This window comes from Hippocampus comes, unplaced genomic scaffold, assembly GCF_001891065.2.
Source record: "Hippocampus comes isolate QL1 unplaced genomic scaffold, H_comes_QL1_v1.1 scaffold31, whole genome shotgun sequence".
NCBI classification, from domain to species: domain Eukaryota; kingdom Metazoa; phylum Chordata; class Actinopteri; order Syngnathiformes; family Syngnathidae; genus Hippocampus; species Hippocampus comes.
In genome coordinates, this window is record NW_017806069.1 from 471,166 (window position 1) to 493,261 (window position 22,096).

At 45.5% G+C, this 22,096-nt stretch overlaps 3 protein-coding genes across 6 annotated transcripts in view; 2 read left to right on the forward strand and 1 right to left on the reverse strand.

Moving 5' to 3' along the window:
* wdr90 (WD repeat domain 90) overlaps window positions 1-8,466 on the forward strand; it is a 15,330-nt gene extending 6,864 nt beyond the window's left edge. For all 3 annotated transcript variants that reach the window (XM_019893801.1, XM_019893802.1, XM_019893803.1), the window contains exons 24-43: window positions 139-267; window positions 469-602; window positions 687-715; window positions 795-893; window positions 1,383-1,493; window positions 1,578-1,657; window positions 1,751-1,853; window positions 2,100-2,221; window positions 3,048-3,201; window positions 3,661-3,851; window positions 3,946-4,114; window positions 4,430-4,550; window positions 4,968-5,139; window positions 5,539-5,661; window positions 5,792-5,960; window positions 6,099-6,229; window positions 6,690-6,833; window positions 7,356-7,472; window positions 7,556-7,640; window positions 7,729-8,466. In XM_019893801.1, coding sequence (XP_019749360.1) covers window positions 139-267; window positions 469-602; window positions 687-715; window positions 795-893; window positions 1,383-1,493; window positions 1,578-1,657; window positions 1,751-1,853; window positions 2,100-2,221; window positions 3,048-3,201; window positions 3,661-3,851; window positions 3,946-4,114; window positions 4,430-4,550; window positions 4,968-5,139; window positions 5,539-5,661; window positions 5,792-5,960; window positions 6,099-6,229; window positions 6,690-6,833; window positions 7,356-7,472; window positions 7,556-7,640; window positions 7,729-7,886 — 2,541 coding nt within the window. In that variant the 3' untranslated portion in view covers window positions 7,887-8,466. The remainder of the gene's footprint in view (window positions 1-138; window positions 268-468; window positions 603-686; window positions 716-794; window positions 894-1,382; window positions 1,494-1,577; window positions 1,658-1,750; window positions 1,854-2,099; window positions 2,222-3,047; window positions 3,202-3,660; window positions 3,852-3,945; window positions 4,115-4,429; window positions 4,551-4,967; window positions 5,140-5,538; window positions 5,662-5,791; window positions 5,961-6,098; window positions 6,230-6,689; window positions 6,834-7,355; window positions 7,473-7,555; window positions 7,641-7,728) is intronic.
* A 798-nt stretch (window positions 8,467-9,264) lies between these two features.
* rhot2 (ras homolog family member T2) lies at window positions 9,265-15,367 on the forward strand. Of its 2 annotated transcripts, none has more exons than XM_019893805.1 (19): window positions 9,265-9,467; window positions 10,419-10,477; window positions 10,597-10,678; window positions 11,143-11,186; window positions 11,273-11,326; window positions 11,425-11,477; window positions 11,579-11,687; window positions 11,783-11,884; window positions 11,968-12,066; window positions 12,161-12,269; window positions 12,540-12,660; window positions 12,778-12,862; window positions 13,072-13,217; window positions 13,307-13,407; window positions 13,894-14,024; window positions 14,101-14,181; window positions 14,255-14,377; window positions 14,524-14,726; window positions 14,872-15,367. In XM_019893805.1, exons 1-19 carry the CDS (start codon window positions 9,431-9,433, stop codon window positions 14,987-14,989), a joined length of 1,857 nt encoding a protein of 618 aa, XP_019749364.1. In that variant the 5' UTR covers window positions 9,265-9,430; the 3' UTR covers window positions 14,990-15,367. The 2 variants fall into 2 exon arrangements, with proteins under 2 accessions (XP_019749364.1, XP_019749363.1); XM_019893804.1 differs by lacking the exons at window positions 11,143-11,186; window positions 11,273-11,326 and adding exons at window positions 10,786-10,829; window positions 10,916-10,969 and having other exon boundaries at window positions 9,266-9,467.
* Window positions 15,368-16,083: 716 nt separating this feature from the next.
* On the reverse strand, window positions 16,084-17,606 carry h1-0 (H1.0 linker histone). Its single transcript, XM_019893806.1, has one exon. It carries the CDS (start codon window positions 17,349-17,351, stop codon window positions 16,752-16,754), a length of 600 nt encoding a protein of 199 aa, XP_019749365.1. The 5' UTR covers window positions 17,352-17,606; the 3' UTR covers window positions 16,084-16,751.
* Between the last annotated feature and the right edge of the window lie 4,490 nt (window positions 17,607-22,096).

Sequence of the window (22,096 nt, forward strand, 5' to 3'; positions counted from 1 at the left end):
TCCGCCGGGGGGAAAGGTGTTGGGGCTTTTTTTTTTTTTTTTTTTTTTTTTTTTTTTTAAAGCATAAAAGGTCACCCTCTAACATTTCCCCCCCCGACTAAGCATTGATTGACTTCAGACTGCTGTTTTTTGTGACAGGTGTCCAAGGTGCACAAGCACTGGTGTTCCTCTCTGGCTGTGAGCGAAGACCGCCGATTTTTGGTCACGGCGGGACACAACGCAGTCAAAGTGTGGGATTATAACATGCATCTTAGTTTGAACTCGCAGGTACGCACAAAACGCACAAAGCAAAGCCTTTTACAGATTGGACTGATTACAGTTGATCTTCTTGACTAAACTGACATCGTTTGGCTTTGACTGCCGCTGCATTTTACTAATTAGTGAGTTATGATCAATGGAAAGGTGCGCTGACATTCCTTGCGCGTTATGCTGTGTCATTGTAACTCAAGGATGAATTTTGTTTCCCAGATGTTTATAGGTCATAGTCAGCCCATCAACCAGGTGAGCTTCACCCCTGGACAGCAAGGTGTGATCTCTGTGGGGGACGCCATTTTCCTTTGGGACTTCCTGGCCCACCCAGTTGACTTGCTACATACCTTACGGTACTACTCACCATTAAATGTTTGTGTGTCTAATGAAAATGCGTGTCTCTGCCCATTTCCTTGACACTTTGTCTTTCCCCACAGTTTGCCATCGCGGTTTGCGACCACCTCAGGTAGAGTAAATGTGGTGTATGACAAAACCGCAGCATTCAACTCCTGCCGCGAATGATCCGATTGACCGTTTGGATTAAGCTGCCGATGAGATGCCTCGGGAAAGGGCACCCCTACCCTTGTCTCCACCACCCCCGCTTGACGTGAGCGCCGTGGACTCCAATGAAGTCGAGCTGAACGGTAATAATAAAAAAATATATATTTATATTAGGTCACCTCTGGCCATGATGCACTCTTTGGAAATAATAAAGCTGCTCAAATGACCTTCAATTATTTATTATAGACGGAACTGTCGGATCAAGAGGGTCAGTTGTTCACTAACAAGCCCACTTTGTGTTTTTTCTCGAGAAAGTGAAACTGGAATCCATTTTCAATGACAGCACGCCACTTAGAAGCAATCTGTCAATAATTGCCTTTGGAGCGCCTCTTTTTCATCAGCAAAATCATTTCTAAGTCCAGAAGTACAAAATCTGTGCCAATGTAAGGACCATTTGAGCCCTTGAATGATACCGTGGCGCCTTTGCAGCCTTGCTGAAGTGTATCAAGCAGCTTGTTGCTTCGCAACAGACTCACAGGCGTTGCCTGCATTTCAACTATATTTGGCTCTTCTGGCTGGAACTGTGAATTTTGTCTTTGAGAATTTAATAACGGCCTGTCCATTTGTTACAGTCACCACCACTGGTTCAGAGCCCAGTTCTCATCCCAGGCCAGCCACGTCCTTCTTGAAAATCACAGAACTCAGAGATACCATCAAACTGGGTAGCCATCTTCAAAACAGTGGTGAGTCCCCACCTTCAGTGGAAGTTTAAGAATCAAATCGATATATAGATGTCCATTTATAGCAGACTTTTTGGCATTTTATAGATTTCACTGGGAGGAAGCCCTTGCGTCCAGATTGTTACCGACACTTCATTCCACGATTTAAGAATTCCACGTTTGATGAGGTAAAAACGTCACAGAAATTTCTTGTGCAAGTTTTATTTATTTTTTTTTGCTGTTGTTGTTTTTGACTAGTCAAAATATTTTCTTTTGTCAAGACTGCTGTGACTCCTCAGCCAGGCGAAGCAGGCGTGACGCTCAAGGCAGTAATTGGTTACAATGGCAATGGGCGTGGCAACTTGGTTTGGAGCCCTGACCAAGGTTATTTTCTTTTACTGCATAAGAAGCAAAGTCAAACGATCATGTATGCTGTCATAACAAAAGGCATTAGTGTAACTTCAATGCAATTGAGAAGAAATGTGAGCATGTGCCCTGTAGCTCCTTTCCCCACAGGAGACCCCGGCGATTGTTTTGTGCGTTCCTGCAACTCCTTTTGTTTTTTCCTCTCTCTCTCTCTCTCTCTCTCTCTCTCTCTCTCTCTCTCTTTCTTTTGTGTGTTTGTCACAGGTTTATTTGCATACTCCTGCGGTGGTGTGGTGGTGGTGGAGAATGTCAACTCGGGCCGTCAGAGACATTTGCAGGGCCACAGGGAAGAGATCTCCTGCCTTGCTATTTCAAACGATGCTCAGGTAAGACGACACCAGAAAGTCAGTGTCAGATATTACTGGAAAATGGCCAACTGTACCACAGAGATAGGAAAAAGTGCCCACAGTCGAGAAACACATACAAAAAAAAAAATCCACTGTGGGGCTTCTAGTCAAACTGAAGCCCATTTGATACAAGCTGTACAATATCGTCACTGACCTGTGAAAAACACATTTGTCCATTTTGTCAAATTTAAACAAAAAAAAAAAAGGTTGACATCAATAGGGTGTCTGCGTTTCGGACATCCCACGAATGCAAAAATTCGAAAAAATTGCCAAAATGGACATTGTCTTCACAGGACAGTGACGATGCATTGGTTGGCTCCACATGAAAGTACCACCACAGAAAAGAAAGTGAGCCAAAGGGGCGCCTGCCAATTTTCTCAGCAGAGTGCAACTTGTATTTTGGAGCTTCTTTCTATTTTTAAACCTTGAAGTCTAATCACCGAATGGTGCAGCAGGTGCCTCCCAAGACCGCGCTCAGTCTCCAATTATGTGAACAAGGAAAAAGTCCCTCTAGAACAGGAGGCCTTCTATTTTTAACTCACTTTCGGCAGGAGAAACAGACTCACACACAAGAAAAATACATTCAGGAACAGATTGATGGCTAACTGGTTTAGAAATCAGAAGACACTTTTTTCCCAACTATTATTCAAGATTATTCAACATGATTTGCTTGAGCGGGCCACAGAAAATGAGTGACGCCTTTTATATCTCCCATGTTTACATTACATGAAGTCAACAAAAATGTGGCAGCAATAATGATTGTTTCACAGACCAAAATGCTTTCTATTGTCCCGTGTTTCTGCAGATGATGGCATCGGCTGCAGGCAAAAGTGCCAACAAGAGCCTCATTTGTATCTGGGCCATCCCGAGTGGCGCTTGTCTGAGCACCATTTCCTACCACAGAGGGGCAGTGCAGAGTCTTGCTTTCTCCAAAGATGATCGCTTCTTGCTCTCCATTGGTTAGTGAGGACAAAAAAAGAAAAATCAATATTGCGGATGTTTTGTTCTTTTTGTCTTCACGCAACATCGACCCATACTCGTTGATCGCTGAAGCCCCAGCTAGCGTGTGGAAATCTGCGTTTTTATTCGCAAATTTATATTTCTACACACGGTAAATTGACTAAATGTAATGTGCTGGCATGTGGGAAAGGAGGGACACAGTCACGGACGCACTTATCGGGAACGAGAACGGTTCACCACAAACACAATGAGCCTGCAGTACCTCATCTTACGCCCATTCACATGTTGAATTGAGATGTCACTCCACCCCTCCAGGCCCCACCTCTAAAAGGCGCATGCTTCTCCACAGACACTACAATACGCACAATATTTTCTATACATGTCAAACTTGCAATTAGTGTGCGTGTGTTCAAATGTGTTCACAAAGCCCAATCCGCTTCTATTCACCGCCATGTTAGGAGACTTCTCAGATCCAACAGTGGCTGTGTGGAGCAGCAGCACCTTCCAGATGCTCGCCAGTGAGAGCGTGTTGGGGCCCATCCACGACGCAGCCTTCAGCCCATCTGTGGCCCACCAGCTGGCCTGCGTTGGCAGCCAAGGCGTTTACTTCGGCCTCTTCGACAGCCATGGCCAAGATGGTCATCTCAGCGTAAGCAACTTGCGGGGTCACTGCTTTGACCCCATCACAGTTGGCTCCTCTTTGGCCTAAAAAAAACCCCGCCTGACTTCATCCATGGCCACAGCTGGAGAGAGCGAGGGCACCAGTCGAGGTAGGCGATGTGGAGCTGACAGCTTTGTGCTACCATTCCGACTCCTTGCTCTTCAGCGCCACCAACCGAGGACACCTTTGCGCTTGGGACATCAAGACACAGAGCTGCTTCATGACATGGGAGGCTGATGAGGGAGAGATTGGTAAATAGTCGCGGTTCGTTTGTTGTTGCTTTTTACGTTCTAGATCAGTGATTCCCAACTACTGTGCTTTCAGAAACGATCACGTACTGCATGTCCCGGTACTCCAAATATGGGGATTGGGAATGATTTGTAGTTTGATGGAGTGTTATAAAATGAAAAATAAGTGCTTTGGCTGTTTCTGCAAAGGCAGTATTTACCTCTCACCTCTGGATAAAGGTGATGCATTTGTTAAGCTTTCCTGCACCGACAGGAAATCCTGATGCTTTTCATCATGTTGTTTGATGTTTTTTTTTAATCTTCCCCCCTCCTCTGAAGGTGTGTTGCTGTGTCGAGGGAACAGTCTATTGACAGGCAGCAACACCCACTGGCTGCGACTGTGGGAGGTGGAAGCTGTGCGGCGTATGAAGCCTCTGGGGAAGGTGTCCAGAAAAGATGGGTTTGTTGCGCCACCTAAGCCTTCATCGGATTCACATTATTTATATCCTATTATTTGTAGCTTCACCTCACATATCGACAAACAGCAGCAATGTAATCATGCATAGCAATTTGGTGTTTTAATTTGGACCGAACGCGTTGCCATGAATGAAGTGCTGTTGCTATGAAAGGGTTCAAATGTAGCGCATGTTATATCTGCAAAAAAACAAAACATTATTATTCAGACTGAAATGTTGCGTCGGAGAATACTCATAAAGGGCAGTTAAGGCCATTAGTATCATTGAACAAGAGGGCATTGTATTGAAAGCTGATCATTCATTTCAACATTTTACAGTAGCCAAGGACGTTAATGATTATCATATTTTGTCCTCCACCCTGTCAATTGCAAAAGGCTGTGACACTTACTTGTCTGCCACAGCGGTGCGTCGGTGGTGTTAAAGCGGGAGATAATGCTGGATGGAACCACTGTCAGCGCTGCCTTTGACCACACAATGGACATGGGCATCGTGGGCACCACCACGGGGACCTTGTGGTACATCGACTGGTTGGACACCAGCAGCATCCGACTGGTCAGCGGCCACAAGAACAAGGTAACGATGACAAATAAATGGCTGGATTTGTGAACTGCAACGATGCAATGGGAGTAGTGGACTGCTTTTCCCACACGGAAGTTAAAAGTGAATACAAATGTTGCGGCGCTGTGAGTGCCTGAAGACTCGCCCGCATCAGCCTCTCCTCACCGCTGACCTACTGCGGGGTTGAAGATTTCGTCGGAACATGCCGATTGCACACGTGCGTGGCCGAAAAAACAGCTCACGGCTCTTGCTGGTGGACCCATTGAAGCCAAAAATCAAAGAGGAAAAGCAGAACAGCTGTTATTATTGGGTCTCTTGACTTAACACCTGCTTTTGTTTTCAAATAAACTTGGCGTTACATTTTCCTGCTGAATTTGTTATCGACGTTTGATTGGAACCTGCTCTGCGGTCCAGGTGAATGATTTGGCCTTTCAGACGGATGAAAGCCACTTTGCCACTTGCAGCGAAGACGGCAGTCTCAGGGTCTGGTCGATCCCCAGCAATGAACTGGTGGTGCAGTTCCAGGTGCTGAACCAGGTGAGGCGTGAACGATTTGCAAACGTCTGAATTTTTCCTCGGCATTGCGATCAGGATTTTAAGATGCCACGATTTGTGATCGATCGCTTTTGTTGTTGGGTCCATTTGTGTGTGTTCTGCTCCGTTTCAGTCGTGTACCTGTGTGTGCTGGGGCCCTTTTCCAAGCGTGCAGCGCGCGCGCCTAGCGGCAGGATACGGCGACGGCACCCTGCGCGTCTTTCGACTCGCCACCTCTGAAATGGAGAGGAAGCTGCAACCCCATCGCGTTGCCATCACTGCCATCCAGTACTCTGTCAACGGTGAGAGCCGGGCGGGGCCTTGACACCTCTTAAGTTATTTCCATGCTGGTGTTCTCCTGTTTGGTCCGGTGGGCGCTTGTCAAAGACTTTGGACTAGAGACCGTTGGTGTTTTAATCAAGTGTGCTGTAATTAACTAGGTGACGTTATCCTCTCTGGCGGGAAGAATGGGCTCATAGCTGTCAGCCGTGCCTTGGATGGATCAACCATCCGAGTTTTCAGGGACCATAAAGGAGCAGCCATCACCACCATCCAGTGTGTTCGTGAGCAGGTTGGATATACACACGGTTAAATTGCACTTTGACAGATCCATCAAATGTGCTAATCATTCACACACACACTCCGCAATCATATCTGAACAATGCAAAAAAATGAGAGCAATAAATGGCGTGGAGTGCCGTGGAGAACACTTCGATTTTTAATCTGCCGCATATCTAACGAGCACCTCTTCAACTCTTTAATTAACGCCGTTGAAATTGGGATGTTCTTGTGAAGTGGCACTTGATTCTTCAGCCAGTGCTGTTGTCACGGTTTCTGCCTCCCTGCGGGGGTGAACTGCCTGGCATTTCCCTTTCTCTGCTCTCAGCAGCCGAGTTACACAATGTTCAGGATCTTTTGTGACACTTTTTGAACTTGTAAACAACGAGAGAAAAAAAAAACGTTTGGCGGAATTCTTCTCTTGACATTTTGTGACATTTTTTTCCCGGGCTGTTTGATGGTCTTCTCCCCAGTGTAAGGACTTTGGACTGGTGGGGAACGAACTGTGGTTGGCTGCCAGCGTTGACAGGCGAGTCAGTGTCTGGGCGGCCGATTGGTTCAAGTGCAAGTGCGCTTTACTCGACTGGCTCACGCTTGCTGCGCCGCCGTATTGCCAGGTACTTCCTCACCTCGCAGTACGTGGCAAAGAACAGAAAATGCCACTGAAAATGTCATGTGCTCTGAAGTAAGCTTTGCAAAATTAGTCGTTCCATTTACCAGCTTGGATATGTAGTTCCATCATATAATCATTGTAATAGAAGAAACAAAATGTATAGGATGATAAAAATTGCACCATTTTCCATGTTCCATTTTGATGCAATTCAAGACAATTAAAAAATAAAAGGAAGAATTTGATTTCTTTTCATCCCATGGACCCATTCACGACACCGTAAAGTACAAACGGTGTTGTCCCATCTATTTATTCTTGAACCCCTTAAGTCAGCCGACAGAAACCTAAAAGTTGTCTGCTAAATCCAATTTTAATGGAGATATTTGCTTCTTACAAGGGAACCTTTTCAGAGAGACACCATTGACTCATATGTGCGCTACGTGCTCATGTTTGGCCACTTCTAACGAGACCTTGGTTTCATTGTCCTGCATCGCATTCTTCACCCCCAATCGCTTGTGTTGTATTGCAGGATGACAGCCCGCCCCCGAGCCTGGCTGCCTTCTGCCCGACAGACCCCAGCCTGCTCATCTACACTGGTTACGGGATAGAGAAAGAGTTGATTTTCTACAGCCTCTCGAAAAAAAGGGTACCTGTCTTTCTTATCTGAGCCTCCGTTGCTGACTGGCTGATCAGTAACATTACATATATTTTTTTATGTACTTGTACAAGATCATCAAAAAGATTGCTTTGCCTCACTGGGCCACATGCTTCAGCCTCTCTTCCAAGAGTCAACTCATAGCGTTGGGGTCAAAAGGTAAAGTGTCGCTCAGAAGCCACACAAAGTTCAAGGATGTTTGCAACGATAATCTGACCGCTTGCCTGACCTTTGGTCGTCCTTCCAGAACGAGTGTTGAAGCTGATCAAATGGACCAGCGGCAAGTTCCAAGACTTCTCACAGCACAGCGACTCGCTGCAGACGTGTCGTTTCTCGCCCTCAGGGACACTCCTCTTCTCTGTGGCTCATAATGAGATTCTGCTGTGGGAGGTGAACGGCCTCTGAGAAGCCGCTTTGGTTTTTTTGTTTTGGGTCCCCCCAAGTTCAAACCTTGTAGGTTTGTGCCCATCCACGTGTCTATGCCTTCTCATCTTTTGTATTTTTAGGATACATTTTGAGGGAAAATAGCCCAAAGTTTAGGTCACTTTGCTGTACATTAATATGTAAATAGTGTTTAGGCACTTTCATTTAGTTTTTTTTTTTTTTTTTAATTGCACGTATGAGCCAACAGGGGATTCTCCTTTTTGTTGCTCCTCAGAGTTGAAATATAAGAACGTGAAAAATATTTCATGTTCCAGAATCCCTTTTCCCATGATGGGACAAAACCAGGGTGCTGGCTGGAAACAAGCCCTGCCTCCTCCTCCACTGTTTTCTCGACGCATTGATACAAACATTTCAGATGATCAAAAGCTGATCTTGGAGTTAACGCGTGTCAGCTCTCATTTTCAAAAAGTGAAGCCTGATGCATAACAAAAAGTCAAGGACAGAAATAATCACGTGAATAATAATCAAGTGAATTTGATGCCATTTTATTTTGTTTCGTTTTTGTCCGGTGGTTCTTAATTACAATAAACTGAGGCCTATCCGAGTTGACTTTTGGGCGAGAGGCAGGCTGGTTGCCAGCCAACAACCATTCAGACCTATGGACAATTTAGGAATCATGTCGGAGGACAATGGAGTACCTGGGGGAAGCTTATCTTGGAGAACATGCAAACCCCACACAGGAAGGCGGACATGAGATTAGAATCTTGAATCTCCTGTGGGGCAGATGTGCCTAACCACTTGCAACACTGTGCTGCTCAGTTTCTACACAAAGACTCTTAACGGGTAAGTGAATCCACAGATTTATTTGTGTCATTTTTTTTCAGTGTTGCAACCTTCAGCATGTCCCTCCGTCGACACACCCAGTCACTGGAATTATATTTTTTTTTTCTTTTGTTTTTTAACACGGAATTTGAAAATTATTCAGTTTGCCCCCTCCACAGTGAGGTACTTTTAGCTTTTAATTTTTATTTGTATCCAGTTTGCCAGATTGTTTTTAATAGGGTTTGTCACATTTAATGTAGTCGTTTTGTGTATAATTAAAACCGTCGACACACCGAGTCACTGGAATTATACTTTTTTTTTTGTTTTTTAACACAGAATTTGAAAATTAATCAGTTTGCCCCCTCCACAGTGAGGTACCTTTAGCTTTTAATTTTTATTTGTATACAGTTTGCCAGATTGTTTTTAACAGGGTTTGTCACATTTAATGTAGTCGTTTTGTGTATAATTAAACAACGATTTAGTACAAGAACGAATATTAAAATATTTTTAACTGTCCGGTCTATTACAACGGAACCGTGTGTAGTTTTCGGTGTGTCCCGCAGAGGGCGTGTTTTCGCGCTCATCCTTTTGAACCGGAAATGTACGAGTTCACCTTGTGTGGAAAAATTACAGCGGAGGCGAACGTTCGTGTTCGGTTTTCGCGAGTTTTCAAATTCAAATGAAAGACAAATGTCCCCGTAGCGTCGCGTCGGGTCTGGCTGTTGTTCGAACAGGGGGGCAACATGAAACAGGACGTGAGGATACTTTTGCTGGGGGAACGTGAGTACAGTTTGGCGCTCTGATGACGGCTGACAAACAGTTAGCCGATTAGCAAACATTCGGCTGGGGCGAACTAACTTAGTCAACTTGAAGGTTCTTGATCCAAGGTGCAGGCGGAATGTTGTAGGAAATGTGATTCTGATGTCAACGTCGATAACTTGGCAGCCTAACTCTAGAATAGTTTTGTATCGACCTCACGCTAAAACTTTTCCTGCATTTGTTGTTTCGATAAGGAATGGAATTCAGTTGGTTTAATGAATTATTTATAATTATTTTTTAAGAATTTAAGATAAGAAATGGCTGGGGCGAACTAACTTAGTCAACTTGAAAGTTCTTGATCCGAGGTGCAGGCGGAATGTTGTAGGAAATGTGATTTTGATGTCAACGTCGATAACTTGGCAGCCTAACTCTAGAATAGTTTTGTATCGACCTCACGCTAAAACTTTTCCTGCATTTGTTGTTTCGATAAGGAATGGAATTCAGTTGGTTTAATGAATTATTTATAATTATTTTTTAAGAATTTAAGATAAGAAAACCTTTATTTGTCTCACAATGGAGAAATTCCCATTTGTCTCGTGAAATAGTTTAAATGTGTACTTAATTATTTCATGGGTATTTCATTAAATACTAACGGATACATTAGCTATAAATGACGAAATAAAACAACGATCATGTGTAATTAATATATTGTGATGTATGTCGATTTGATTCCATTGTCACCTCCCCCCAATTCTCGCGCTCAGCCATGGTGGGGAAGACTTCCCTCATCATGTCTCGTGAAATAGTTTCAATGTGTACTTAATTATTTCATGGGTATTTGTATTTCATTAAATACTAACGGATACACTAGCTATAAATGACGAAATAAAACAACGATCATGTGTAATTAATATACTGTGATGTATGTCGATTTGATTCCCATTGTCACCTCCCTCCAATTCTTGCGCTCAGCCATGGTGGGGAAGACTTCCCTCATCATGTCCTTGGTTGGAGAGGAGTTCCCCGAGGAGGTCAGCATCTGCCCAATCCTCCTCTCATCATCTGCTCTCTCGCTGAGTGCAGTGTGATGTGACTTTAATATAACATTTGTACTCCCATTTTGGAACCGCCGATCTATGGTGACTCACAGGTTCCGTCTCGAGCTGAAGAAATCACCATCCCGGCTGATGTCACTCCAGAGAAAGTGCCTACACACATCGTGGACTACTCGGGTACCTTGACATGCGGCACAATCTGCAACATTATAATAATTGTATTTAGTATGTGTTTGGAATTTTGTACAAATTTGCTTATTGTTATCGTCCAATATCCTTGACAGAAAAAGAGCAGAGTGATGAGACCCTAAGAGGAGAGATTCTCAAGGTGAGTACATAGATGGATGTGGAGGGCGATATAATAGATCCCCCAAGTATTAAGCATGGATTATTAAATAATGTCATCCCACATAGGCCAATGTGGTGTGTGTAGTCTACGATGTCACCAACGAGGACTCAATAGAGAAGGTAGTTTTTACATTCACGAGTGCTTTATATTAATTTGCTTGCATATGAATCGGAAAATGCCAATTACGTTCTGTGATGGTTTTTTTTTTTTTTTTTTTTTTTCCAAGTCAAAAAAAAATGGAAACCTTTTGTCAATGGGTTTGCTTATTGTTATCGTCCAATATCCTTGGCAGAAAAAGAGCAGAGTGATGAGACCCTTAGAGGAGAGATTCTCAAGGTGAGTACATAGATGAATGTGGAGGGCGATATAATAGATCACCTAAGTATTAAGCATGGATTATTAAATAATGTCATCCTACATAGGCCAATGTGGTGTGTGTCGTCTACGATGTCACCAACGAGGACTCCATAGAGAAGGTAGTTTTTACATTCACGGGTGCTTTATATTCATTTGCATATGAATCGGAAAATGCCAATTACGTTCTGTGATGTTTTTGTTTTTTTTTTTTCCCCAGATCAAGACAAAATGGATACCTTTAGTCAATGGCGATGCAGAGAAGGGAAACAAGTATGTTATCAACTTTGGGAGAAGTGGTCAATGTGAGGTGCTGTTGCATTAGCCTCTCTTTTTTTTTTTTTCTCCCCATTTTGTTTTTGTAATCACATCAGAGTTCCAATCATCCTTGTGGGAAACAAGTCCGATCTACGTTCGGGCAGCTCCATGGAAACCATCCTCCCCATCATGAACCAGTTCTCTGAAATTGAAACGTGTGTTGAGGTAAACTTAACCTGCCCTTCTGCACCTTCCATTCAAATAGTTACCTGTGCCTCAGCTGTTCATGCGCTGTACTATTTGCTTTGTTTCCCCTCAAGTGTTCTGCTCGGAATCTCAAAAACATATCAGAGCTGTTTTACTATGCCCAGAAGGCAGTCCTCCATCCCACCGCCCCTCTGTACGACCCTGAGGACAAACAGGTCGGCTGTTTTTTAATGAATGAATTCCCAGTTTCCTTCATTTCAATGAGTGGTATTAAGTGACTTCATTTTCTCTCCGGCAGCTCAAACCTCTGTGCGTCAGAGCGCTCAGTCGAATTTTTTACATCTCCGACCAGGACAACGACCGCATCCTCAGTGACGCTGAGCTCAACTGTTTTCAGGTGCTCATCACAAGCTTTCACCGCCACATGTTCCAGTTTGAAGCAAAGGCAATCGAATGTATTTTTAGTGATTTATTTTTTAACCTTCCATTAGAAATCCTGTTTTGGAAATCCACTGGCGCCACAAGCCTTAGAAGATGTCAAGACAGTTGTCTGGAAAAACACCAGTGATGGAGTGCTGGACAATGGCCTGACCTTAAATGGTAAATAGTAGGGATGATGTCATGTACATCCAATCCACACGCATGCATGGCTTGAATGCACACGCACTACTAAATACTGCTACAACTAAATAGGTTGTAAAGTTTGTAAAATGTTGCATTGGTGAATATTTGTAGATTTTGTATTTTATCTTGCCGTTTTATAGAAGATAAAGACTGTTCACATGTTTGAAAACAAACAATAACATAGATTAATGGAATTTTTTTTTTTTTTTACATCGTCACTCACTGCTAAGCACTCTCATTTTCTAGGTTTCCTGTTCCTGAACACATTGTTCATCCAGAGGGGCCGACATGAAACCACATGGACAATCCTCAGGAAGTTTGGTTACGATGACAACCTGGAACTGACTGACGATTACCTTTACCCCGCGTATGTCAGCTGATGTTTCTGCTGCTCTGTTGCAGTTTTTTTCTAGGGTGTGTGTGTGTGTGTGTGTGTTTGTATTCACTCGTCACACATTGTTCAAGCTTGTTTTTGTCACGGCAGCCTCCGGGTTCCTGCGAGCTGTACCACTGAACTCAATGATTTAGGTCACCAGTTCCTCCAGCGGCTGTTTGAGAAGTATGATGAAGTGAGTAAGGATCTCGACTGATAGTTATATCAGGACTGGGAATGGATCCAATGGTCATATTAATTCGTCTCAGTGCTTCGCTATCTTTTATAGCTTGAATAGCAAATTGCAATGGATGCAAAGGTTCACTGTACCAATGTGAAGTCTTGGCTTTGGGCTTTTTTTTTTTTTTTTTTTTGCACTACTTTAATATGCATTTCCCCTCTCAGGATAAAGACTCTGCGCTGTCACCCGCAGAGCTGAAGAATCTGTTCTGCGCTTGTCCATACATGCCGTGGGGCGCTGAGGTCTATATGACGGTCCCGACAACCGCCGAGGGTTACATCTCTAATCACGGCTACCACTGTCAGTGGAAGTACGTGCTCACTTTGTGAGATGATTTTTGTTTTCAGTCTCCACTCGATCATTTGAGCTTCTTTCTCTGGTTTCTTCGTTCGCATGCAGGCTTTGCGCTTATCTCGACATCCACCGTTGCCTGGAGCACCTCGGGTACCTCGGCTACCCTGTCCTCATGGAGCAGGAGTCACAGACTGCTGCGGTCTCAGGTGTGCATGTGTTTTTCTTTGCCTAGGGTACTGATTTATGTCCATGACAGAAATGCAAAATGAAGGGCAGTCACTAAGAACATGATACATGCTCCGTGTAACAACAATCCTAGTAAGAGGATTATTAGTGTGGATCTCATACACAGTAGCCGAACAGATCAACCTACATATAACCGTCCTTGAGGTATGACGCCATCTACAAATGTTGACTCATTTGTTGAAATAGGATACTTTCAAGAGTGGTTCCTCACCTCTGTTGAGCCAAGTCATGTGTTGAATAGATTCAATCCAAAATTAACAGAATACGCCGTCGGGAATAAATGAATACAATTCCATAGAACAACAGTGCTTCTGGTGGTGTTTCGGTGCTTATCTGTGTTACTACTTTTTCCTGTTCAAAAAGCACGTGTGTAGTGTTCATTTGCAATGTTAGCCCATTTCTTGATGTTTTGGTTACGTTTAATCTTTGCTGTTGTCCAAGCGCAGTCACGAGAGAAAGAGAGGAGGACCTGGAGAAGCGCCAGACGCAGCGTTCAGTCTTCCTATGCAAGGTGATCGGACAGCGGGGGACGGGCAAAACGACTTTTCTGCAGGCCTTCCTCGGCCGCAGCTCTGTGGTAGGATGCCATCTGTTAGCCGGGGCCGTGAACTGCCGAGCTGCGGTCTCACCGTTGTGTTCCGTTGCTTGACTAGAACAACCTGGGCGGCGGCAGTGCCTTTTCCCCCTTCGCCATAAACACGGTTCAAGTTAGCAATCAAGAGAAGTCCCTCATCGTAAGTAGCCGCGTCCCTCAAATGGATGACGCTGTCCGAGTGTTGACCGTCCCGGTCGTGTCGTGTGCCGCAGCTCAACGAGGTGGACGTGGAGGCGGACTTCCTGAAGGCGTCGGACTCCCACTGCGACGTGGCTTGTCTCATGTACGACGCCAGTGACCCACATTCCTTCGACTACTGCGCCAGCATATACAAGGTATTCCAATGATGTCATCATCCAACAAACAACAAACGTGAATGAAAACCAGTGTATATTTAAACAGCGGAATGTTGACTAAACTGTTGTTTAGTCCCCCCACCTTCCCGTGATCACCTTTTCTGTTGCAATTTGTTTGGATTCAGCAACACTACATGGAGAGCGACATCCCGTGTGTGCTGGTGGCCTCCAAGCACGACCTCCCCGAAGTCAAGCAATTCCATGGAGTGACGCCGGCCGAGTTCTGCTCCAAACACAGACTGCCTCAACCGTTGCCCTTCTCAATCACGTTTCCCCAATCCGACGCCAAGAACGTCTTCGCCAGACTTGCCTGGGCTGCCGTGTACCCGTATGTTGCACATTGCTCCTCGCCACTGCTCGTACCTTAAATGAAAACTCAAGATAGTCAAGATCCAGCCTTAAGGGAAAACGAGTCAGTCAGTTTGTTGCCTTTGTTGTTAAGTCTGCCCTCTTTTTGTGTTTCTCCTCCGCAGACACCTGAATGGCTCAGACATGAGCAACACGTCGTTTTGGCTGAGAGTGGCGTTGGGCTCGGCTGTGTTTGCGGTTGTGGGTTTTGCTTTTTACAGAATGGCTGTCAGACTGAAATGAGCCGGAACCAGCTGGCTTTTCTGTGTGTTTGTCACTCCAGCCGTACTGATCCAGATTGTAATCTGCCCCGGTGTGTGTTGGGACTGTCCTGATGTGTCTCAACGCAGTGTTGTGATCCTGACAGTTGCTTTTTTTTTCTGCCATATGCAACGTTTTTATGCCTTACCTTTGCCTAGTGTGATGTCCGCTTGATGCATTGATTCCACAAACAATAATTGATGTCCCAACGGGCGTGCTGTCAAAATGGACTCGAGACGTCTTTTATCAATTGACTGTTAATGAGATTGAAATGTTTTTATCGCACATGCAAGCGTTTCCAAAACGGGATTCAAAGTGAATGCCAAATAAACTGGGCTGCATGTTCGAGATATCTGCAGATCCCCGACTCCAACTTAATTTTCACCACAGGTACGAGATGGTTTCGCCTTAAGTTTGCCTCACTGTTAAGCGGCAACTAGTGATCGCATATTCAATGCACCTTCGACAAGCCCTTTGCCCTGAGAACGCGGCGTTGGCCTTGGCTCTTATTGTTGCCGTGAGGCCTCTGATAAAGAAGAAATTGTGAATTGAGCATGTTGGTTCATTTTACTGCCCGTGAGATTTACTTGCGATAAACAACTGACAGCTTTTAAGAATGGCAAGAAAAAGTAGTCAAATGAGCTGGATCCCCTGCTGTTTCTTCTTTTTTTTCATGTATTTGATGTTAGGTTTTTCAAAATAAAAGTGAACTGTTCTCAACGTGCTCAATAAAAGAACACCACAGCGGGCGGGCGAGCAGCCCTCTCCCACTGCAGGCATGCCTTGGATTGTGGTGCTTCCATTCGCAGAAGCTGACGTCTGTCTTCACCATTTCCCCGTAAGTGTCAACATGCTTAATTAACGCTTATTGATAACTGTCAACTGTCAGTGAAAGTTCCTCCAAACCGCCAGAAGAGAGCAGTGTGGATTTCGTTTTGACAGGTTGGCCATCCTCATCCGGGGGCGTGTGCGTGGAGTCTTCACAAGTGATCTGCAGTCAAAGTAAGTCATTATGTTCTCATATGTTAACAAAACGAGATGAGTGGCTGAAACAGGTTTTCCATGTAACAGCATCTCCCTACAATTCTTGTTTTTTTTTTCCCATGCAAACACCATTTTCCTCTTGATTCTTCAAAGTGTGTTGTAAAGACTATAAATAGGCCGAGTGTAATAGTGTGGACAGATTAAGTGCATAATATATTTCAAATCAGTAGCCACGTTACACCGCCTTGATTCTTCATGCTTTTCGATACAACCACAATCTACTCTGCAGGCGCGTCTACCACAAATGAAAATATGTCATGACGGATGCTTTATTCGTCCAATGGGACATGTCAATTGTCACAGCAGCAATATATATGCACTTGTTGCGCGTTAAACCTTCCCCGCTTGTGTGAGTTTGACAAAGAACTTTTCAAACACATTCTCTTCGGTTTTATTGGGTGATGAAGCGACATTAATGAAAAGGGCGAGGGGGGTAATTCGCACAAGAGGATGGATGGAATGAACAGATCCATTACAGTAAAGCACAAGAACCTCGAGAATGTCACTAGGGATCAGCGTTGTCACAAGCACAATGTTAAATGCCAAGATGATCATTTCCAGTGCTCTCAATAAGTTTCGTCCATTTGGTGGTGCAGGTGAGAGCGAGTAGAAGTTTGCATGGAATCTTACAAAAATAAGACATATACGAAAAAGGTGTCCTTTCAGGAATATTTACACGGCCCGTTCCGATATTGTCCCGTCACTTTCTTTTGGCCGCTTTAACGGCTTTCTTTGCGGGCTTGGCTGCCCTTTTGACCGCTTTGGCTTTGGGCTTGGCCGCCTTCGCCGGCTTGGTCTTTTTCTGCACGGCCGCTTTCTTCACTTTGGTCTGCGTGGCCTTCTTGTTCACCTTGACCGCCTTGGTCTTCTTGGGGGCCGCTTTCTTGGCCTTCTCCGGCGCCTTGTTCGCCTTCTTGGGCTTGGCCACCTTCCTGGGTGGCTTAGCTGACGCTTTTGTGGCCTTCTTGGGTTTGGCCGCGGCCGGCTTCTTGGTGGGCTTTTTGACGTCGTCGGGCTTGTTGAGTCGGAAGGATCCGGACGCTCCGATGCCTTTGGTGTGGCGCAGCATCCCGGACGCCAGCAACCGCTTGAGGGCCAACTTAATCTGGGCGTCGGCGTTGTCGCCTACCTTGTAGTTTTTGCGGACGAACTTCTGGATGGATTGACGGGACGCTCCGCTCCGGCTGGCGTCGTGCGCGATGGCCGCTTGTATCATGTCCGAGTACTTGGGATGCGAAGCCGGCTTCTTGGGCTTGGGCGCTTTCTTGGCTTTGGCCGGAGATGCCGATGTCTCTGCCATGCTTCTTTCTTTTAGTTTTCTTGAGATTTATTTTTCGCGGCCAAGTTCAAGCGCAGACACAGAAAAACTCGTTTGTGGCTCGGCAACGAAACGACGCACGCACGCACACCACACACAAAAAAAGCTTCGCTTTGGGGAAAAAAAGAATTCCAAAATACGTCACTTTTCCTTGCCCAAAACAATATCTGACTTGTCCACGGAGAAAGACGATAACGGACAGAGAATGTCTTAAGTGTCTAATTCCACAGGCGCTCCGGCGGCACTATGAAGCCTCTCTGCGGACGTGATTGAGAACAGCAACTGCCAGCAGCTGATGTAGCGGACTCCGCGGAACTGGCGCTGTCCCGTTTGTGTTTCTTCGCCGTCCAATTCGCATTAAATATAACAACTGCGCGCCGGTTGCGACCCACGCAACATTACGGGCCGATAGCAGAGGCATTGGGCTTCCCCCGCACACGTTCGCCGCGTCTCGCCACCACCGAAGAACAACTTTTATTCCGCGAAAACCGGCTCGAAGTCACACGCGCCGCCAACAATTTTGCACAATTCGCCTTAAATTGACCCAAACGGACGGAACCTCTGGGAAAATTTCGTCGCGCATATGAAAGATGAATCTGTGCTCTATCGATTGCACGCAATCGGCTCGAACCACGGTTCCGTTTTCGCTTTTAATACATGCTTACATTTTGCCAACTAACACAGTCCGGCCACTGACTTCAAGTGACGTGCCCGAGATTATTTACTGTTAAACCTCGTATAAATGAAATGTCACCGTGTCCGACTCACGGATACCCCTCGTAGGGATAGCGTGGCTTCATTTGTGTCGCGACACGGTGATTTGGGGAGCCCGGAGCGCAGCTTTTGGATCGAATTGTTTACATTTGTCACTACGGCAGTCGGCGCTCCGTCGCCATTGTCAGGAAAGTTGCCAACACATCCCAGCGTGACATGCTTGGGTCGTGGGTGCGACAAATACTCCTTTGATTTCAAGTGGGGGGACGCGATTGTGCAGATGTGGATCCAGATGCAAACGGGGGCTGCAGCCCCGAAAGTAAAATCTTTGACTTCGGGACGAGGTGCTTCTTTTGTTTCTGAACTGGCGCATCAGTCAATCAGCCTTTGGACGTGGGGCTTTTGTCCAACATTTCAAACACTCTGCTATCTTTTGGGAACACGATCAGCATTCAATTCCGCAAATGTCGTCGTTCCACCGCTTTTATTGTCATTTTTTTGTGTGTATGTGTGCGAGCCAGTCTCTCTCCCCGTAGCGCCATTTTGTCCCAGCCGACGTTGTCGCGCATTTCCCCGCTAGACGTGACTTTTGCGTCATTTGACACCGATTAGTCGCTCATCACTTGAAATGAGTAAGTCTTAATTGTAGGAGGCAACATCACACAAACACATGGCTGCTCTTTTGGCGGAAGGTGAGCCTGTGCACCTGAAAGCAGCCGAGTGTCCACTTGCAGTGTTTGTTGGAAACACATGTGTGGCTGTATGAGGCATCATTAGAATTTTCGTGGCGGGTTGTTCATTCAGAGAGTTGTGCACCATCATTAGAAGGTGTGTGTGTGGGGGGGGGGGGTGAATCATTAGTCGTGGTGATGATGGTAAAAAGCATATTAGCCCACCATGGCTGCATGCGTACCTAGAGCAGCGTGTCTTGTGCACGCCACAGAGCGATTGCTCTACTAATGCATTTAGCTTTTCAATAGCCGACCCTCGGTATGATTTTTGCCTCAGCCTGCCCGGGCTGATGAGCTCGGTTCTGGCCGGTAGAGGCAGTCGCTTGTGTGTGTGTGTGTGCGTGTGTGTGTGTGTGTGTGTGTGTGTGTGTGTGTGTGTGTGTGTGTGTGTGTGTGTGTGTGTGTATATGTAAATAAAAGCAATTTTATATATTTCTTTATCGTTCTCTTGTGTCTTGAAAGACACAATTTGGATCAGTTATCAACACCTCAGCGGTCATGCATTGAGCTGCCACGAGTGCCAAGTTCAGGCGGATCAAAGCGAGAACGAGGTGTCGACACGCACGTCCCGAGTATTACAACGCTTGTCTGTCAGTGGCGCGCTTGTCGTGCGAGTTTGTTCCCATCCGTTCGATGCGCTGAATGAAGCACAGGTGTCAGGGGCCAAATGCTCTGTCGACAGCTGCAGACCCTCCAACAAAGGCCTGTCAGCCGGGCCCGCAGTTGACCCCGTGGCTATGTTAGCCGCAGCTAACTATTTGCGCAACTTTAGCTGTCATTTCAGTTCTACATGACAACCCTGGACACATATGCAGACACGCGCACAATCTTCCAGAGCATGCTCGCGCCATCAGTCCACTGGGAAACCGGCAGAGGGGCCTCTCGAAGCTATTGTGAACCATGATGCACTGCGACGTTAGGGTCTTTTCCTGAACGGTACTTAGACGTAGAGCACGTTTGATTTGGCTGTTTGACATATCGCTCTTGAAGAATGCTACATTTAGCTCTAATCCCAACTTTAACCCTTGCCCCTTTAATACTCGAGGATTTAGTGAGTGCCACAACGTGAGGGGTTTGACCCCTGCGGCAGCATTTCGCTCACCGGCCGCCATGTTAGGTACACCTGCATACTCAAACGACAGCCCCAAATATTAGAAAAAAAAAACATTGCACTTCCACACGGCTGCAAAGTACAACTCCAAAAATCAACCTATTCATGTCATTCTTGTTTACGACACAGATGAGATTTGGGATTCCTTCAAGCAGTCGTTGGCCTTTTTGAACGCCTCACTGTACTTACTCCTCACTTGTTTTTACGTCCAGTCCCTACATTGACGCCATAAAATCTCTCTCTAAACTTTTACACCCAGCAGTTGCCACATTTGGTCTGCCGTATTTCACTCCATTACCTAGTTATAGCTTGCAGCGGCGGCTGCCGGCACAACAGAGAGCAGTAGCCACGAACAGTAAACAAAAGGAAAAAGACTTCCTGCCAGGTAGAGATTTTGCAACACTGAAGAGCAAAGGAATGCTTCCCAAAAGTGCAATGTCGGCGCTGTCAAATGCTGGTGGCTTCACGTCCATCTGAATGATTTCCAAAAGGAAATAGATTCAAGGAAGTGCGTCGTCAAAGATGGCAGGAAAAAGTTTTGCTCTGGCCAAGCAGTCACAAGATGGAAAAATGTTGACATCGTCATGGGCCAGTGTGGTCCTTGCGAGGATAAACTGTTTCAAGAATCACTTCTCTTGCTCCTCTAGTTTAAATTACAAGGGCCACCTTGTCTGATTCTTAGGACTCCGGCCTGGTAGATTATTGTCACGGCAACACAAAAAGGATGATAATCTGATTGGACAACAAAACAAAAACTAGCATCCACTTGTACAGTGAGCAGTACATCCAAGAAAAATGCTACAAAATGAAGAAAGTAGATAGTCGGGAATAAATTTATTCCATTGTCCCTGACGGCAAAAAAAACAAAACAAAAAAAAAAAACAACGTGGGATGTTGGTTTATTTGGAAGTGAACAATAACGTGCGTGAACATGCTGTGCCACTAGAGGTCGCTCCTGACTTGAATCTTGCCGTGTGTGGCAGAACCAACCAAAGCGTTGGCTCTGCCGCTTTGGTTGGACCAAACCAGAGGTTCGGGTGCAAAGTGGCACAGGTTTGCCAACAAACAGTCAGTGGAATCGATTCTTACATCAGAGGATTGGATGATCAATCCACTCAACAGCCTGTTGATGTTCCCCTTGACTTTTGAGTCAACCTCCTTCCCTTCCCCGCTTTGTGATCCCCAAGAGGATTTCTATGTGGAGCAGTTTACACGGAAACGATGCCATTCGCTGACCTGATTCATACATCTGCCTTGATGAATTTCGTCCCTCCCCTCCAATCACGTGGCCGTTTGTATTTTGCATGGCCAAGAAAGGTTAGGGACAAAGTGCACCGAGCCCTGAAAACAATTGGGCCAATGACGACATGCTAATATTGGATTGTTATATAAGCGACGGTCATTTGTTTTCAGGGGACTCTTGTTACCGTCTCATCAAATCTTGGTTTCCATTTCTTTCTTCTTATTTCAGCGCGGCAGACTTTCTCTCTTCTTCGCTCGGCTCACTTAATACATTTTTAATGCGGCAAACCTTCTCAGTTGCTGTCAGCTTGATAGATGGCCAGATTGTTTCCAAACACAAATGCACCAAACCGGCACCTCCCTTCCTCCGTGCTTCTCTCTCTCTCTCTCCCACCCTTGCATTCAGGTTAAGCTACAAAGCTAATGAGGGGAGCACAACCCCTGAGTCATGCGTTGGCCAAAGTGCATTCCCGAGCATTTAGTTTTGGGCAGATTGTATCAGGCCGTAGATGCCAAACTTAGCCCATATCATCGTTATGGTTGCCCTCGGAGGGGGCCAGTTATAAACCACATCAATGTTTAATCGCGAGGGCTGTAACCCTGCACCAAAAATCACAGTCCGGTTAAGGACTGTGGTTTTAAAGTCCCTGTAAAGGGAAAATAAATGCCTCGTAAGTTTGACACAACACCGAGAAGGGTATTGTGAAGCCATCTTTTCTTCTGCCTCCACATAGTCGTGTGTTTGAGCTGTGAGATTTTATCGCCATAAAGATTCCAGTGGCTGCAATATAGTCCAAGGGCTTTTCCACGGTGTGACAACAAGGCGCTCTAGTGCAAAAGCCCCTGTCCACACACTGGCCGTCAAGTCGGACTTTTTAAAGATTTTCCTCCTTCCTTGCTCTTTTGTCCATCCATGCATGATGTGTGTG